Source organism: Phyllobates terribilis, unplaced genomic scaffold, assembly GCF_046119375.1.
Source record: "Phyllobates terribilis strain yellow unplaced genomic scaffold, ASM4611937v1 Scaffold_13__5_contigs__length_258822181, whole genome shotgun sequence".
Lineage (NCBI taxonomy): Eukaryota > Metazoa > Chordata > Amphibia > Anura > Dendrobatidae > Phyllobates > Phyllobates terribilis.
In genome coordinates, this window is record NW_027362773.1 from 167,188,878 (window position 1) to 167,204,572 (window position 15,695).

The window sequence follows — 15,695 nt, forward strand, 5'->3', positions numbered from 1 at the left end:
GTGCCCCTGCCACTGTCATGTCTACAAGTTTCACCGCAATGGCTACAAGTGAACCTGCCACCGTCATGTCAACAAGTGCCACGGTCTGTGTGCAGCTATACTGTACAGCGATGTGACTGAGTAGAGCGCCGGCGTGGCTGAACGTGGGCTCCTGAGGTGTCGGATCCTTCTGTAATGTGGCGGCATTGGAAGGGGATTCGCTCAATATTAACTAGAAATTATTCCGGTTTGTAAACTTAACAAATGAAATATTTGTCTGAGGCTCGAAGTGTCGAAATCGAATCGTCCATTGCTAATAAGAAGTACAAAAAAGTATAAATAGACACGAAAGGTAGAACTGCAAACATGCATGAACCCCCCCAATGTGACCGTTCCTACGTGGCTGATTCCCCCGTCATGTGACCGTTCTTACGTGGCTGATCCCCCCCGTCATGTGACCGTTCCTACGTGGCTGACTACCCCCGTTGTGTGACCGTTCTTACGTGGCTGATTCCCCCGTCATGTGACCGTTCCTACGTGGCTGATTCCCTCGTCATGTGACTGTTCTTACGTGGCTGATTCCCCCGTCATGTGACCGTTCCTACGTGGCTGACTCCCCCGTCATGTGACTGTTCTTCTTTGCTGACTCCCCCGTCATGTGACCGTTCCTACGTGGCTGATTCCCCCATCATGTGACCGCTCCGACGTGGCTGACTCCCCCGCCGTGTGACGGTTTTTTCGTGGCTGACTCCCCCTTTCCCTCGCCTTGTCATCACTTGGCCGTGGCTGACTCCCCCGTCATGTGACTGTTTCTTCGTGGCTGACTCCCCCATCATGTGACCATTCCTACGTGGCTGACTCCGACGTCATGTGACCGTTCTTACGTGGCTGAACCCCCCTTTATGTGACCGTTCCTATGTGGCTGACTACCCCCGTCGTGTGACCGTTCTTACGTGGCTGACTCCCCCGTCATGTGACCGTTCCTACGTGGCTGACTCCCCCGTCATGTGACTATTCTTTGTGGCTGATTCCCCCTTCATGTGACCGTTCCCACGTGGCTGATTCCCCCGTCATGTGACCATTCCTATGTGTCAGATTCCCCCGTCATGTGACCGTTCCCACGTGGCTGATTCCCTCGTCATGTGACTGTTCTTACGTGGCTGATTCCCCTGTCATGTGACCGTTCCTACGTGGCTGACTCCCCCGTAGTGTGACTGTTTCTTCGTGGCTGACTCCCCCGTCATGTGACCGTTCCTACGTGGCTGACTAACCCCCGTCGTGTGACCTTTCCTACGTGGCAGACTCCCCCGTCATGTGACCGATCCTACCTGGCTGATTCCCACATCATGTGACCTCTCCGACGTGGCTGACTCCCCCGCCGTGTGACTTTTTTTCGTGGCTGACTCCCCTGCCGTGTGACGGTTTTTTCGTGGCTGACTCCCCCTTTCCCTCGCCTTGTCATCACTTGGCCGTGGCTGACTCCCCCGTCATGTGACTGTTTCTTCGTGGCTGACTCCCCCATCATGTGACCGTTCCTACGTGGCTGATTCCCCCGTCATGTGACTGTTCTTCGTGGCTGACTCCCCCATCATGTGACCGTTCTTCGTGGCTGACTCCCCCATCATGTGACCATTCCTATGTGTCAGATTCCCCCGTCATGTGACCGTTCCCACGTGGCTGATTCCCCCGTCATGTGACTGTTCTTACGTGGCTGATTCCCCTGTCATGTGACCGTTCCTACGTGGCTGACTCCCCCGTAGTGTGACTGTTTCTTCGTGGCTGACTCCCCCGTCATGTGACCGTTCCTACGTGGCTGACTAACCCCCGTCGTGTGACCGTTCCTACGTGGCTGACTAACCCCCGTCATGTGACCGTTCCTACGTGGCTGACTAACCCCCGTCGTGTGACCGTTCCTACGTGGCTGATTCCCACATCATGTGACCTCTCCGACGTGGCTGACTCCCCCGCCGTGTGACTTTTTTTCGTGGCTGACTCCCCTGCCGTGTGACGGTTTTTTCGTGGCTGACTCCCCTTTTCCCTCGCCTTGTCATCACTTGGCCGTGGCTGACTCCCCCGTCATGTGACTGTTTCTTCATGGCTGACTCCCCCATCATGTGACTGTTCCTACGTGGCTGATTCCCCCGTCATGTGACTGTTCTTCGTGGCTGACTCCCCCATCATGTGACCATTCCTATGTGTCAGATTCCCCCGTCATGTGACCGTTCCCACGTGGCTGATTCCCCCGTCATGTGACTGTTCTTACGTGGCTGATTCCCCCGTCATGTGACCGTTCCTACGTGGCTGACTCCCCCGTAGTGTGACAGTTTCTTTGAGGCTGACTCCCCCGTCATGTGACCTCTCCGACGTGGCTGACTCCCCTGCCGTGTGACTTTTTTTCGTGGCTGACTCCCCCTTTCCCTCGCCTTGTCATCACTTGGCCGTGGCTGACTCCCCCCTCATGTGACACTTTCTTCGTGGCTGATTCCCCCGTCATGTGACTGTTCCTACGTGGCTGACTCCCCCATCATGTGACTGTTTCTTCGTGGCTGACTCCCCCCTCATGTGACTGTTTCTTCGTGGCTGACTCCCCCCTCATGTGACTGTTTCTTCGTGGCTGACTCCCCCGTCATGTGACCGTTCCTACGTGGCTGACTCCCCCGTCATGTGACCGCTCTGACGTGGCTGACTCTCCCGCCGTGTGATGGTTTTTTCGTGGCTGACTCCCCTCGCGGTGGGGATGGCGCCCGGACTCTCCTCCAGTGACGCCCCCCATGGTCATACTACAATCTGTAGTGAATGTCGGACATTCTGCTCCACAGCCCTGATCGTTGCCGCCTGTCACATTCTGTCTCTTATCCTACTACAACCCTCATTATTGTCTCCTCTCCACAGGACTGGATCGATCTGGTTATTGCCGTTTCTCCACCGAAGGAATACGATGACGACGTGTAAGTGACCCCTCCATCATGGCCCCTGCTGACACCCACCCGCCTGCTCCGCCACCGAGCAGCGCCCTGATCTCTGCTGCTGCCGCTCCTGCTGTCCTCAAAGTGTCAGCTCTTCTGCACAGATCATCAATGTCAGCTACACTGCTTGTAATGACCCCCAGTCACCTCCAGAGCTGCACTCACTATTCTGCTGTTACATCGTGTATTATCCTCCAGTCACCTCCAGAGCTGCACACAATATTCTGCTGTTACATCGTGTCTTATCCTCCAGAGCTGCAGTCACTATTCTGCTGTTACATCATGTCTTATCCTCCAGTCACCTCCAGAGCTGCACTCACTATTCTGCAATTACATCGTGTCTTATCCTCCTGTCACCTCCAGAGCTGCACTCACTATTCTGCTGTTACATTGTGTCTTATCCTCCAGTCACCTGCAGAGCTGCACTCACTATTCTGCTGTTACATTGTGTCTTATCCTCCAGTCACCTCCAGAGCTGCACTCACTATTCTGCTGTTACATCGTGTATTATCCTCCAGTCACCTCCAGAGCTGCACACAATATTCTGCTGTTACATCGTGTCTTATCCTCCAGAGCTGCACTCACTATTCTGCTGTTACATCATGTCTTATCCTCCTGTCACCTCCAGAGCTGAACTCACTATTCTGCAGTTACATCGTGTCTTATCCTCCAGTCACCTCCAGAGCTGCACTCACTATTCTGCAATTACATCGTGTCTTATCCTCCTGTCACCTCCAGAGCTGCACTCACTATTCTGCTATTACATTGTGTCTTATCCTCCAGTCACCTGCAGAGCTGCACTCACTATTCTGCTGTTACATTGTGTCTTATCCTCCAGTCCCCTCCAGAGCTGCACTCACTATTCTGCGGTTACATCGTGTCTTATCTTCCAGTTTCCTCCAGAGCTGCAGTCACTATTCTGCTGTTACATCATGTCTTATCCTCCAGTCACCTCCAGAGCTGCACTCACTATTCTGCGGTTACATCGTGTCTTATCCTCCAGTTTCTTCCAGAGCTGCACTCACTATTCTGCGGTTACATCGTGTCTTATCCTCCAGTTTCCTCCAGAGCTGCACTCATTATTCTGCGGTTACATCGTATCTTATCCTCCAGTTTCCTCCAGAGCTGCACTCGTTATTCTGCGGTTACATCGTGTCTTATCCTCCAGTCACCTCCAGAGCTGCACTCACTATTCTGCGGTTACATCGTGTCTTATCCTCCAGTTTCTTCCAGAGCTGCACTCACTATTCTGCGGTTACATCGTGTCTTATCCTCCATTCACCTCCAGAGCTGCAGTCAGTATTCTGCGGTTACATTGTGTCTTATCCTCCAGTCACCTCCAGAGCTGCACTCACTATTCTCGCTATTCACTTGCCCGTCTTCGGCCTCTGACTCGTTACACCCCTTGTCTTGTAGAAGTTCCTGTCATCTCTAGTAATGGTTGCGGGGGCTCGGCGCAGTGTAGTGTTATCACTGGCTTGGTGAAATACAACGCGCACCGTCCTCCTCCTTTGAGCTCTTATCATGGGGAGTCGGGAGACCTCTGTACAGAATGGAAGGGTGGTGGACCCCTGCAGGGCAGCAGGGGGCGCAATAACTTTAAGCTTCATTTAGAACAAATGGGTAAAACTCAGGAATCTGCAGTACAGAATCGCCTCTCCAAGGATGATCCAGCGCTGGGAGCCCACGAGCCGGATAGGAACCTACGAGCCATCTGGGGACCCACGAGCCGGATAGGAACCCACGAGCCATCTGGGGACCCACGAGCCGGATAGGAACCCACGAGCCATCTGGGGACCCACGAGCCGGATAGGAACCCACGAGCCATCTGGGGACCCACGAGCCGGATAGGAACCCACGAGCCATCTGGGGACTCACGAGCCGGATAGGAATCCACGAGCCATCTGGAGACCCACGAGCCGGATAGGAACCCACGAGCCATCTGGGGACCCACGAGCCGGATAGGAACCCACGACCATCTGGGGACTCACGAGCCGGATAGGAACCCACGACCATCTGGGGACTCACGAGCCGGATAGGAATCCACGAGCCATCTGGGGACCCACGAGCCGGATAGGAACCCACGAGTCATCTGGGGACCCACGAGCCGGATAGGAACCCACGAGCCATCTGGGAACCCACGAGCCGGATAGGAACCCACGAGCCATCTGGGGACCCACGAGCCGGATAGGAACCCACGACCATCTGGGAACCCACGAGCCGGATAGGAACCTATGAGCCATCTGGGGACCCACGAGCCATCTGGGAACCCACGAGCCGGATAGGAACCCACGAGCCATCTGTGAGCCAACGAGCTGGCTGGGAGCCCACGAGCCGCAGCTGGCTCCGCAGACCACTCCAGAAGGCGCCATGTCCTCCTCCTTGTGGGCATGGGCTCAGACATGGGCTCGTACATGTGCATAGACCTTAAAGCCGATAGGTCTACTCACCATGACGGAAGCTCATAGTGCTGAGCCAGAGTCAGACCAGTAATGGTTGATCAGTTGAGGTTCACATTCTGCTTACAATGAACCTGGCGAATTGTGAGTGCAGCTCTGGCTGTGGCTGGAGGATTCAGAGAAGCAGTGTCACCACCGCCCATGGAGCTGTCGTTCTCTCCTGTCCTCCATGTTTTCTGACTTATACAGAGATTGTGGCTGCGTCCGGCCCGGTAGAGGGGGCAGTTGTGTGCCCCGCAGGTGCAGTACTCTCTGTTTCCCACCATTGCTTCTCATTAATGAACTCAGTGTTTTTTTCTCACCCAGTGACCTGGACGCCATTGAGCAGTTCGGGAATAATTACTCTACGTACAGACCGGGCTTCCTGAACACGCGGCCATGACGGTCAGGTCCCTCCCGGTGTGACGCAGTGAGCGCTTCTCTGGACGGTTGCTCACATTCCCCCTTTATTTTCACTTTATCAATTAGTCATTGAATTAATTGGGGTTTACTGGCCATGAAAGGGTTAATATTAACCAAAAAAAAAAAGTTTGAGGGGTGGGGGGGTAGCAATTTGGCAAGATCAGTGAATGCGTGGTCCTAGTGCCAGGATCCCATTTATCTGCTTGTGTGGTAGAGACCCCGCGTGCGGTGATGTGTGTGACTAACGTGCACCCGCTGACTGCACTGCCTGCAACGCTTGGACGACTGGGACCGTGAACAACCACAGGAGGAGGTCAGGTCAGACATGGATGAGGGACCACAGCCCAGGACTGTCATCCAGGTGGACGAGGATCGACCGACTGAGCTGAGGCGGCTGCTGGATGCGCTAGGAGATCGAGCTACGGAGATGGAGCAGGCGGCAGTGGTAAGCAAATATCTGGGTGTGCACGTAGCAGTACCCCCACCCAGCGCAGAGGACAGTGGATAGCAGGAGAGAGGGGCCCGCATCTTTAAGGTAACGGGATATACCACAGTTCAATGAGGACACCTTGGATATTGATGAACATCTCCGGTTATTTGAGAACCTCTGCCTGCTGCATGAGGTGTCAGTCAGTGACTGGCCCAGATTTTTGAGCATTGACCGGAAAAGCAAGAGAAGCTTTTAATAACTTGTCTTCGGTGGATCAGAGATGTTACTCTACAATTCGCAGCGCATTACTAGAGAGGTATGCCGTCACGCCGTAAATCTACCGGAGGAAGTTTCAGGAAACTGACCAGCCCACTGCACACACACATCGGAAGTTTGCCAACACACTATGTATGGCAAGCACTCGGTGGATAGAAGGACTGGGGGCTCTGGAAGCTGAACATGTCATGGACATAATCAGGCTGGAACAATTTATGTCCAAGCTCCTCGATGATTTAAAAGAATGGGCGGCAGATAGAAAACCACTCAGCCTGGACGAGGCTGCAAGATTGGCTGATGATTGGTCTGCTAATCAACAAGGTCTAGGTGGAAGTACAACCCCAGCGGGTCGGGAACAGGAGCTTACAGGGAGGCCAGCGAGACCCATGGACTGGCCAGAGGAGGAACTGCGGGGATTTCGGACTTCACAAAGAGGGGAAGGTTTCCCAAGCCCCCAAGTACAGCCTGCGTTGTGGTGAGACGGGTTAAGCTGCCATAACTGTGGATTCATGGGACACTTTGCTAGGGAATGTCGGGAACATTCAAGCCCACATCATCCGCGTCCCCAACCAGTGAACACTGTGCTGCAATGGGATTGGAATGCTGAGGGAGAGACGATCCCACTACCCCGACCGGAAGAGGAAGAGGCATATGTGGTACAAGGACAAGTGTACCGGACTAGATGGGACACCTCAGCGACCATGAACCAGCATCTGCAGCCGGTCTGGGTAGAGGGTGTGGAGGCTGCGGGGCTCCTTAACGCCAGAGCCTCGGTCACATTGATCAAAAAACAGTTAGCACCGGACCAATGTATTGTTTCCGCCAGCTGTATGTTAGTCAACGAACCTGGAGGAGAATCTCTGAACATTCGGAGGGCCCAACTACATTTAGACTGTGGTCACAGTCATGGAATTGTGGATGTAGGAGTAGTGCGGCTCCTACCAGTAGATGTGTTGCTGGGAAAAAACCTAGGAGCAGAGTTGGTGTGCCACTGGGCCAATGTCATAACCCGAAGCCAAGGACCGGTACCCACTGCATCAACCGAGAGGAAACAAGGCGATCTCAACATGCCGACTAACCCCCCACCAGTGGTGAGTAATGCACAAAATGCAATGCCTGTTACCATGAAGGAACGTGACCTGGGGGAGGTAAATGACATTAGGGAGGAGGCCCAGGGACTGGGTCTACCATCACCCTGGTCAGCCCAGATATTGTCCCCCCAGAACATCGTTTACCAGCCTGCTAAGTGACCATCACCCTGGCTGGAGGTCAGCAGTCTGGGGATTGGGGCATTTATGTGGGCAATTTACCGGCCGCTGTACGGGAGAAGGAGCTGGAGAAGTTGTTCCATTGGTACGGGCGGATCCGTACCATCAAGGTGAAGAATCGCGGAGGAGCGGCGCCGCACCGTTTGCCTTCGTCAGCTTCCAGGATCCGCTGAATGTCAAGGATGCAATGGATATGATTTCTTTTCTCGTCGATTTGTGTGGAGTTTCTGAGGTCAAATCGGGAATCGGGGTGGATATAGAGGACCCTGGGGGAGGAATGGACCCCCGTCCCGGCCAACTGAACACAGAGTCCTTCTCTCAGGGCTTCCGCCATCAGGGAGTTGTATGATCTTTCAGATCCTGCCAAGAGAAGCTGGAGATGTATGCTACGCTGATGTACCCAAGGACGGAATGGGGATTGTGGAGTTTATTCGTAAGAGCGACATGGAATATGCTTTGAGGAAACTGGATGATACAAAGTTTTGTTCTCATGAAGGTGAAACCCTTGTCTGTGGTGAAAGAAATGCTGATGAACTGTCCCCGGCATGTTGAGAAGGATGATCAGAAGCCTATCACGTCTGGCTAATTAAGAAGGGGGGAGGAATGTGACGACACAGCGTTTATTCTTAATTATGCCAGACCTATTGTTCAGTAGGTCCAGGGACATGAGCCATTGTTCGTATAGGCCTGTATGTTGACTCTTGTATGTTAATCTGTGGAATGCCTGCTGATAACGTATTGTATCAGCCCCTGCATTTTACTAGTCTACACACTTTGAAGGACAAAAATGCAGGTTAATTGAGCAATCGAACAATGAGGGATTACCCTCCATACACACACAATCTTGTGGGAGAATGCCCTGAATGAGAGCTGTGGCATGTTATGATCTGCAACCTGTACTAAGGAAAGATAGGGGAAAGCTTTCTCTACAGTAAGACTAAGCTGAATCCCTACGATGTAGCGGGCTGCCTGTTCCTAGCGAACAGACCCGCCTTAGTCCTCGGCTAGTTTGAACAAAGACCTATCGCATTAAGGGAGGGGTCCCTAAAAGTACTAAGGACTGGAACAAAAATGGGACACCTACTGAACAGAGAAGTTGTTGCAGAACACAAAGACTAACTGACAAAAGGTACTAGAGGTCCCAGAAGGACCAAGCGAACTGACAGAGAAAAGCACCGAAGCACCTGGCTAGAGAGGCAGTCAAACACTGAAGTCCAGCACAGCCAAAAGGGCGGAGCTGGAATATAAAGGCAGATGGTCACTTGACCGCACAACACAAGATGGAAAAAACAGGAGGGTTCTAACAGTACCCCCTCTTTTATGAGGGTCCTCCGGATCCTCCAGGCCCAGGCCTATCCGGAAACCTCCTGTGGAAAGCTTTAACAAGCCTAGGAGCAGAGACATCATCCATCCTTACCCAGGAGTTGTCTTCGGGTCCGAAACCCTTCCAGGAGACAAGATACTGTAATCTCCCTCTATGCCATCTAGAATTCAAGATACGAGAAATTTCATATTCGCCGCCTTTCACAACAGGAGGAACTGTGACAGTGGCGTCCCTATCAGATACGTCAGCCTTTTTCAACAAGGAAAGATGAAACACAGGATTAATCTTCCAGGAGGAGGGAACCTCCAACCTAACCGCAGACGGGTTAACAACCTGAAGCACCTTAAATGGACCCACAAACTTAGCCCCGGTTTTTGAGGGAATCCTCAACCGCAGGTTTTTCGAGGACAACCAAACCATGTCACCCACAGTAAACAAAACCTCTTTACGTTTCCTGTCAAAATACTTCTTGAACTTCTTGTTAGTCTCTTGCAGGTTACAACGTACATTAGTCCAAACTCTCTCCAAATCACCGGAAAAATTCTCCTCCTCCGGCACCGCCGACCCCAATTTGGAGAACGAACCAAAAGACGGATGTCTCCCAGTACAACAAAAAAAAGGAGAACACCCAGCAGAGGAGGATGTATGATTGTTAAGAGCAAATTCTGCGAGAGGCAGAAACTCCGACCACACCTCTTGATTGTCCACCACAAAACAACGCAAAAACTGCTCAACATCCTGGTTCTTTCTTTCAGTCTGTCCATTAGACTCAGGATGATAACCAGATGAAAATGACAAATGGACTCCCAACCTGTCACAATAAGCACGCCAAAAGCGAGCCACAAACTGAGGTCCTCGATCAGAAACAATGTCCGTGGGAACGCCATGTAGTCTGACAATCTCCTTAACAAACGCCTTAGTGAGTGTCTTGGCGCAGGGCAACTTAATGAATGGAACCAAATGACACATCTTACTAAAGCGGTCCATGACCACCCAGATGACAGTAAAACCCTCGGACACAGGAAGGTCAGTAATAAAATCCATAGTGAGATGCGTCCAAGGCGCACTAGGAACCTCCAGAGGGTAAAGCAACCCTGCAGCAGGAGAATGTGAAGACTTGGATCTAGCACACACCGTACACTGACGCACCCACTTGATGACTTCCTTCTGCCATCCAGGCCACCAAAAACTGCGACTGACAAGTCTCTTAGTCTCCGAAATTCCTGGATGACCTGCTAACCGAGACTCATGACACTCCACAAACAAATCTCTCCTAAAGGCTCTAGGCACAAACAACCTCCCATGAGGAGTGTTAGATGGGGCATCCTCCTGGGCTTTCAGAATCTCATTCTCCAAAACTGAGTCTAATGCCGCCACCACAACTCCTTTCTGTAAAATGCTCTCCTCCTCCTCGTCACCGACCGTAGAAGAGAAGCTGCGAGATAAAGCATCGGCTGTAACATTCTTAGTACCAGGGATATAGGTAACAGAAGAATTAAACCGAGAAAAAAAAAGTGCCCACCTAGCTTGACAGGCATTCAAGCGCTTGGCAGCATCAAGATAGATCAAATTCTTATGATCTGTGAAAACCTGAATAGGAAATCTAGCGCCTTCCAAGAAATGACGCCAATGTTCAAACGCGAGTTTAATAGCCAGCAACTCCCGATTACCGACATCATAATTCAGTTCGGTTTCTGAAATTTTTTTCGAAAAGAAGGCACAAGGATGTACGCCACCCGTGTTCTCCTGAGACAAAACTGCTCCGACCCCCACAGAGGAAGCATCAACCTCGACCAAAAAAGGCTTGGTCTCATCAGGCTGTATAAGGATAGGGGCAGAACTGAACCTCTCTGAGATACTCAAACGCTTCAATGGCCTCAGTAGTCCACTGAACCGTATTCGCACCTTTCCTGGTGAGATCGGTCAGCGGCTTAACAATTACAGAAAAATTCTTAATGAATTTCCTGTAATAATTGGCAAAACCCAAAAATCTCTGTATTGGTTTCAAACCAATAGGCCTAGGCCATTCCTGCACAGCCTGAACCTTCACCGGGTCCATCTCAAAACCCTCGCTGGAGATAATGTAGCCCAAAAAACTAATCCTCTGTACAGCGAACTCACATTTCTCCAGCTTAGCAAAAAGTGAATTATCACTCAATAACTATAATACCTCACGCACGCTCCGCCAATGGGACTCCAGATCCGGCGAATAAATCAAAATGTCATCCAAATACACAACCACATTCTTACCAATCAGAGGTCTCAGGATGTCATTAATAAGGTTCTGAAAATGTAGGTGCATTGGTAAGACCAAAAGGCATAACCAGATTCTCAAAATGACCCACAGGAGTGTTAAAAGCAGTCTTCCATTCATCACCCTCCTTCACTCGTAACAAATTGTATTCCCCCCGGAGATCAATCTTAGAGAACCACTTGGCCCCCACTAACTGGTTAAACAAGTCAGGAATTAACGGCAATGGGTAGGAATTGCGTACGGTAATGTTATTAATTTCACGAAAATCCAGACATGGACGTAAACCGCCGTCCTTTTTTTAAACAAAGAAGAATCCGACTGCAACAGGCGACTTAGAAGGTCTAATGTGACCAGCAGCCAGGCTCGTCTCTATGTATTCCTCCAAGGCCTTTCTTTCAGGAATAGTCAGATTAAACAAGCGACTTTTGGGAAGAGTAGCACCCGGAACAAACTCAATGGTGCAATCATAATCCCTATGAGGAGGAAAAAATTGCGACTCCTCCTCTGAAAAAACCCTCCAAAAATCCTGAATAGGTACAGGTAATTCCCCTTTATCCACCGCCGCAATGCGACCATTACAACATTTATCATAGCACTTCGGACTCCAAGACTTAATCACATTAGTAGACCAGTCCGGTAAAGGATTGTGCAGTCTTAACCAAGGCAATCCTAGAATGACCGGAGAGGGTAAATTATCCAATACAACCAAGTCCAAAATTTCTTGGTGAACTCCATTGATAGTGAGGGGAAATGCAGCAGTCTTGTGAGTAATACATTTCAAGGGAGTGTTATCAATTGCAATCACAGAAATAGGTGATGACAAAGGTTTGGATTTCAATTTAAGGTTTTCCAAAAACCCTTTATCAATCACATTAAGTGTTGAACCACAATCCACAAATACCTGAAATTCAATCAAATCTCCCTGCAGAGTAGTACTCCCAGAAAGAAATACTCCTGCAGAGCGTAAACAAGCTATACGGGCGTAACTGACCTTTTCTTTTTCTTTACTTAAATGAAGCTCACAATACTTAATAAAATGGTCAGCTTTACCACAATAAAGACACAATCCCTCGGCGACCCTCCGGTCTCTTTCCTGAGCGGGGAGCGACTTCACCCCAACCTTCATCGGTTCTCCACCGTCAGAGCAGATTTTCTGGGGACTAGGACCTGACATTACAGGAGTCTTTACCTCATTAAGCCTGCACCTCAGCCTCTTGTCCACACAAACAGCTAACTGCATGTCATCCTGCAGAGTATCAGGTGCAGGGAATGCAATTAGCAAATCCTTAACCCTTTCACTCAGACCAGCAAGAAATAAACATTTCAGCGCAGGATCATTCCATTTAACTTCTGAGGCCCATCTCCTGAAGTATGTGCAATAATTTTCAACATCACCTGACCCCTGATTCAAACGCTTGAGTTCTGCCTCAACAGATGAGATTCGATCAGGATCGTCATATAATAGCCCCATAGCAGAAAAAAATTCTTCTACAGACCTTAAACACGGATCAATAGGCTGGAGAGAAAAGGCCCACCCCTGTGGTTCATTGCGCAAAAGTGACATAATAAAACCAATGCTCTGTGATTCATTCCTAGAGGACCTTGGTCTCAAACGAAAATATAACAAACAAGCATTTTTAAAGGAAAAAAAATCTTGCTGTTTAGCATTATAATAATTTTTATTTATATAGCGCCAACATATTCTGCGGTACCATAAAATACATCAGGCAGTCCTACCTTGGGTTCCACAAAATGCGCTCCAGAACAGCTACTCACGTGTTGCTGGAGCTCGGCCACCTCCAGAGACAATCCCTGCAGGCGTTGAGCCAGATCCTGGACGGAAACCATACTGATCCCCAAACTTCTTTCCTTTTAGTTTTTTGGGTTGGACTTACAGTAATGATCTGCAACGTGTACTAAGGAAAGATAAGGGAAAACTGTCCCTACAGTAAAACTAAGCTGAATCCCTACGATGTAGCGGGCTGCCTGTTCCTAGTGAACAGACCCGCCTTTGTCCTCGGCTAGTCTGAACGAAGACCTATAGCATTAAGGGAGGGGTCCCTAAAAGAACTAAGGACTGGGACAAAAATGGGACACCTCCTAAACAGAGAAGTTGTTGCAGAACACAAAAAGATAAACTGACAAAAAGCTATTAGAGGTCCCAGAAGGACCAATTGAACTGACAGAGAAAGACACAGAAGCACCTCTCTAGAGAAACAGTCAAACACTGAAGTCCAGCACAGCCAGAAGGGCGGAGCTGGAATATAAAGGCAGATGGTCACGTGACCGCAAAACACAAGATGGAAAAAACAAACAGGAGGGTTATAACATGGAATATAAAAAGGGGGCTTCCTCTATCTACAGAGAGGCTATACAGGATCAACCCAAGGGACCATGGCTGCAGCTGGTGGAATACAGATCTGCTTCACTGCCCATCACTGAACTCACAAAGATGTTTGGAGAACCCCGGTTGGGACTGTACTATATGTTGGCTGGAGCTGGATATATGCGCTATGGTCGTGGTATCCGTTGTCTGGAGGAGTATGGGCTGTGACTGCAGACTATACTGGCGGGAGATACAGAAAGCTGTGGGCCAACCAAAAGTTTGGAGACAGTGGTTATAGCCTGGTATGGAGGCAGTGGAACTACCGACCCTGGGTTGGTATCTCCTGAACTTGGGGCATTGAGTTGCTGCAAGACCATGGACGTAAGGAATAAAAATGGTTGCATTGTTAACCTACCTAGGTGATTATTACAACCCACAGCCTCAGAGCTTCACAAGGGGCTTCACCCCTGCAATGTCCGGTGGTCTATAAATGTTCAGCACGTAGAAGCTTCACCATTGTATTGTCCGCTAGTCTACAAGTGTCTGGGACATATGGGCATTATTTGGAGATCTACAAGAGTCCAGGGCAGAGAGGAATCACCCCTGCACTGTCCAGTAGTCTACACATGTCCGGAACATAGGAGTTTCATCCCTGCATTATTCGGTGGTCTACAAGTGTCTGCAGTGGTGAAGAGTCTACATCACATGCAATGATTAAGCTTATGTCATATGGTCTGGTGGTGTTTTATGGGTGTGAAGAGAAAGATAACAAGAGGGTGGAGCCAGATTTGGGCATGGCATCTTTCCACCATGACAGTAGGAGCAGCATTGATGAGTAATGACATCATAGAAAAAAACTAATTATCGCTCACGTTCCAAATGAGAGAGAGATGTAATCCATAAAATGTACTCTGCTGCTGGAAAATATATCATTTTACTCACACATTTTTGAAATATCCAAGAAATATATTTCTATTAACTCCTCGGTTCTTGTGCAGTAACTGGGAGTAACATTATTTGTTTCCAACTAGCCAATATTTAATAATGATCACCTAGAACAGACAAGTCGTCCAAAGAACTGACTCTCAAAGCATGATCTACCCCTCCTCCTCCTTTATGCATGATCTCCTCTGGCTGCATCCATGGATGTGTGAATCATTATCTGCAGGATTCCACAGTGTACCTACATGGCGTGTGTCATGCTGAATGGTGCATGGTTAGTACAAGTATTCATCCGCGAAACAGGAAAAGAAGTAGGTGGAGAAACTGCAGAGGGCCAAGGTGGAGGGATGGATGGCAGAAGGCATAGGTGGACAGATGACAGAAGGCGACGGTGGAGGGATGGACGACAAAAGGTTAGGTGGACAGACGACAGAGGGGGACTGTTTAGGAATGAACGGCAGAGGGCGACTGTTGAGGGATGGACGGAAGGCGGCATAGGTGGACGGATGGTGGGCAAATAGCGTATGTGGAGGGATGGATGGCAGGAAGCATAGGTGGACAGACAGAGGGCGACGGTGGAGGGATGGACGACAAAAGGCGTAGGTGGACAGACGACAGAGGGCGACGGTAGAGGGATGGACGACAAAAGGCGTAGGTGGACGGACGACAGAGGGCAACGGTGGAGGGATGGACGACAAAAGGAGTAGGTGGACAGACGACAGAGAGCGACGGTGGAGGGATGGACGACAAAAGGCGTAGGTGGACGGACGACAGAGGGCGACGGTGGAGGGATGGACGACAAAAGGCATAGGTGGACGGATGACAGAGAGCGACGGTGGAGGGATGGATGACAAAAGGCGTAGGTGGACAGACGACAGAGAGCGACAGTGGAGGGATGGATGGCAGAAGGCATAGGTGGACAAATGACAGAGGGTGACTGTTTAGGAATGAACGGCATAGGGCGACTGTTGAGGGATGGACGGAAGGCGGCATAGGTGGACTGATGGTGGGAAAATAGCGTATGTGGAGGGATGGATGGCAGGAAGCATAGGTGGACAGATGACAGAGA

The 15,695-nt window shown here is 50.3% G+C and overlaps 1 protein-coding gene and 1 pseudogene across 1 annotated transcript in view; both read left to right on the top strand.

The window, feature by feature from the left end:
- Window positions 1-15,695, top strand: part of LOC141174218 (harmonin-like) — a 140,401-nt gene that overhangs the window by 114,655 nt on the left and 10,051 nt on the right. Inside the window, exon 13 of the mRNA XM_073659034.1 lies at window positions 2,872-2,927. Within this exon, the coding sequence (XP_073515135.1) occupies window positions 2,872-2,927 (56 nt within the window). The remainder of the gene's footprint in view (window positions 1-2,871; window positions 2,928-15,695) is intronic.
- On the top strand, window positions 6,132-8,387 carry LOC141174478 (serine/arginine-rich splicing factor 9 pseudogene; annotated as a pseudogene).